Source organism: Verticillium alfalfae, genomic scaffold (genome assembly GCF_000150825.1).
Source record: "Verticillium alfalfae VaMs.102 supercont1.11 genomic scaffold, whole genome shotgun sequence".
Taxonomy (NCBI): Eukaryota; Fungi; Ascomycota; class Sordariomycetes; order Glomerellales; family Plectosphaerellaceae; genus Verticillium; species Verticillium alfalfae.
This window is the reverse complement of record NW_003315028.1, coordinates 261,819-264,281: the sequence shown is the minus strand read 5'-3', so window position 1 is coordinate 264,281 and position 2,463 is coordinate 261,819. Positions and strand designations below refer to the sequence as shown.

The 2,463-nt window shown below is 55.7% G+C and overlaps 1 protein-coding gene across 1 annotated transcript in view; it reads left to right on the top strand.

Moving 5' to 3' along the window:
- VDBG_07914 (conserved hypothetical protein) overlaps positions 1 to 1,561 on the top strand; it is a gene marked incomplete at both ends in the record, with an annotated part of 2,769 nt that extends 1,208 nt beyond the window's left edge. The window contains 2 exons of the mRNA XM_003001609.1: positions 20 to 1,297; positions 1,348 to 1,561. Coding sequence (XP_003001655.1) covers positions 20 to 1,297; positions 1,348 to 1,561 — 1,492 coding nt within the window. The remainder of the gene's footprint in view (positions 1 to 19; positions 1,298 to 1,347) is intronic.
- Positions 1,562 to 2,463: the final 902 nt, after the last annotated feature.

Genomic DNA, 2,463 nt, shown 5'->3' with positions numbered 1-2,463 from the left:
GTGCATTCACCGTCAATAGAATCATCCAGGTGCTCAAGGTCAAGGATCGCGAGCTCTTTGAACAGAAGCCGCCGCGACACGGCTATGGGGACCAGGAGCATGCCCGATTTCCGGGCGATCACTTCCTGTCCAATGTCGACATCATCAACCAGACGCACCTGCTCAAGGTTGCGCAGTGGATGCCCAAGGGTGCCCACCTGCACATTCACTTCAACTCGTGCTTGCTCCCCGGCGTTCTCCTGAGCATTGCAAAGACGATGGACCGCATGTTCATCAGGAGCAGTGTGCCCCTCGTGAGGACAAATGACCCCCATGCGTTCGAGCGATGTGAGATTCAATTCTCGATTCGGGGACAAGATATGAACACCCCCGGCGATATCTTTTCCTCCGACTACGAACCAACGCAGGAGATGCATTTCAAGGAATTCCTCAACATCTTTCCCAAGCACGCTGGTTTCGACCCCATGCCTTGGCTGGAAGAGAAGCTCATGTTTACGGACGAAGAGGCCCACGGCAAGTGTCAGACCGTCCTCGGGGCCTGGAGTAAATTCAACGGTCGCACACGCATGATGAAGGGGCTCTTCAACTACGAGACGGCTTATCGGAAGTATACCCGCCTCTTGCTGGAAGATTTCGTCCGGGACAATATCCAGTACGCCGAGATCCGACCAAACTTTATGACGACGAACCAAGTGTGGCTCGACGACGGCTCAAAGCAGGTCGAGAACCAGGAGATCGTCAAGATGATCATTGAAGAGTACGAAAAGTTTCAAAGGAAGAACAAGGGCTACTTTGGCGGCATGAAGATTATCTACTGCACCCCGCGCTCGTTCACGAATGACCAGGTCCGGAAGGCCCTCGGGGAGTGCCTCGAGTTCAAGGGCCGGTGGCCCGAGTGGATAGCGGGCTTCGACCTCGTAGGCGAAGAAGGCCAGGGTCGGCCCCTCCGCGAATTCGTCCCCGAGTTTCTCGAATTCCGCACCCGCTGTGACGCGGCTGGGCATACGATCCCCTTCCTCTTCCACTGCGGTGAGACGCTCGAGATGGGCAACGACACGGACGGCAACCTGCTCGACGCGCTGCTCCTCAACTCGCGTCGCATAGGCCACGGCTTTGCGCTGGCGCGCCACCCCTACGTCATGGAGCAGATGAAGCTCCGTGGCGTCTGCCTCGAGGTGTGCCCCATCTCCAACGAGGTATTGGGCCTGACGCCGCGGATGAACGGCCACTCGATCTATAACCTACTGGCCAACGACGTGCATTGCACCATCAGCTCGGACAACGGGACGCTCTTCAGGTAAGCATCAGCACCGCGTCGCGCTCGCCAATGCTAATGCTGCGTTGCAGATCAACCCTCTCTCACGACTTTTATCAGTTCATGGTCGGCAGGCAAGACACGAGCCTCTTCGGCTGGAAGCAGCTCATCCAGTGGAGCATCAAGCATGCGTGCATGGAGGACAAGCAGAGACACAAGGTGACAGCCGTGTGGGAAGGCCTGTGGGAGACATTCTTGGACAAGGTGATTGACCAATACTCTGATCTGATCGGAGACGATCTGTAACGGTCATGTGTTCCCTCTGACACGGCAGATGGGCGTTGCACGTTGGTACCTGGAGTTGGAGGCTGGTTTTGACAACAAGACGAGGAGAGTAGCGCCTTTGATGATGATGGTTTCATGGCTAGATCACAGGGTCTGTGGCCGGGCGACTGCGCCCCAACGGGCTTTTATTTTGATTTAGAATTTATTGAAATATGACATGATGTTCTGCTTTACATTTTGGGGAACAACTGTTCTGATGGCACGTTGCAGGGTTTGGTGACAAGTTCACGACGCGTAGAGTGTGACAGGGACAGACGCATCATTGGGAGGCACGTATTTGGCAAACCAGTATTTCCAGGTCTCAGCTTCGTCGCGTGACCAGCTACGGGGCCTCTAGCTACCAAATCTGCCATGCAGAAAGGGGGCAGACATCGGTGCCTAGCTTTTTCTCATACGTCTCATGCACTCATAACCTTTCGTTCCAAGGCCTGGCCAAACTTGATCCACGCCTCAACGACTGCCATCCAACCCCTCCACCCCCCCCCCCCCAAGGCCGAAAAATCCCATGGATCCCATCTTCCCCATCCCTCCTGGGGGGGGCCAAAAAAACTCCAACCCGAAAGCCGCAAAGGAAAGGGAAAAAAAAAAAAAAAAAGAAAGGGAAAAACGAAAAGGGGGGGAGGATCAACCCCCCCCTCTTGGGAGCGGGAAGTAGGAAGGGCCCTTTTTGGGTTGTTGTTTCTTGAAAACCCGACCTTGGGGGCGGTTGCCGCTTTTTCCCCGGGAGATCCCCCAAAATTTTGCACCCCCGCTTTCTCCCGAAGGGGGGGGAAAGGGGGGGGGTTTTTTTTTCGGTGGAAGAGAAACGAACATTGTCCGGGCGGGGATCCCGGGCCCCCGCGAAAAACGCCCCCCCTTTTCGT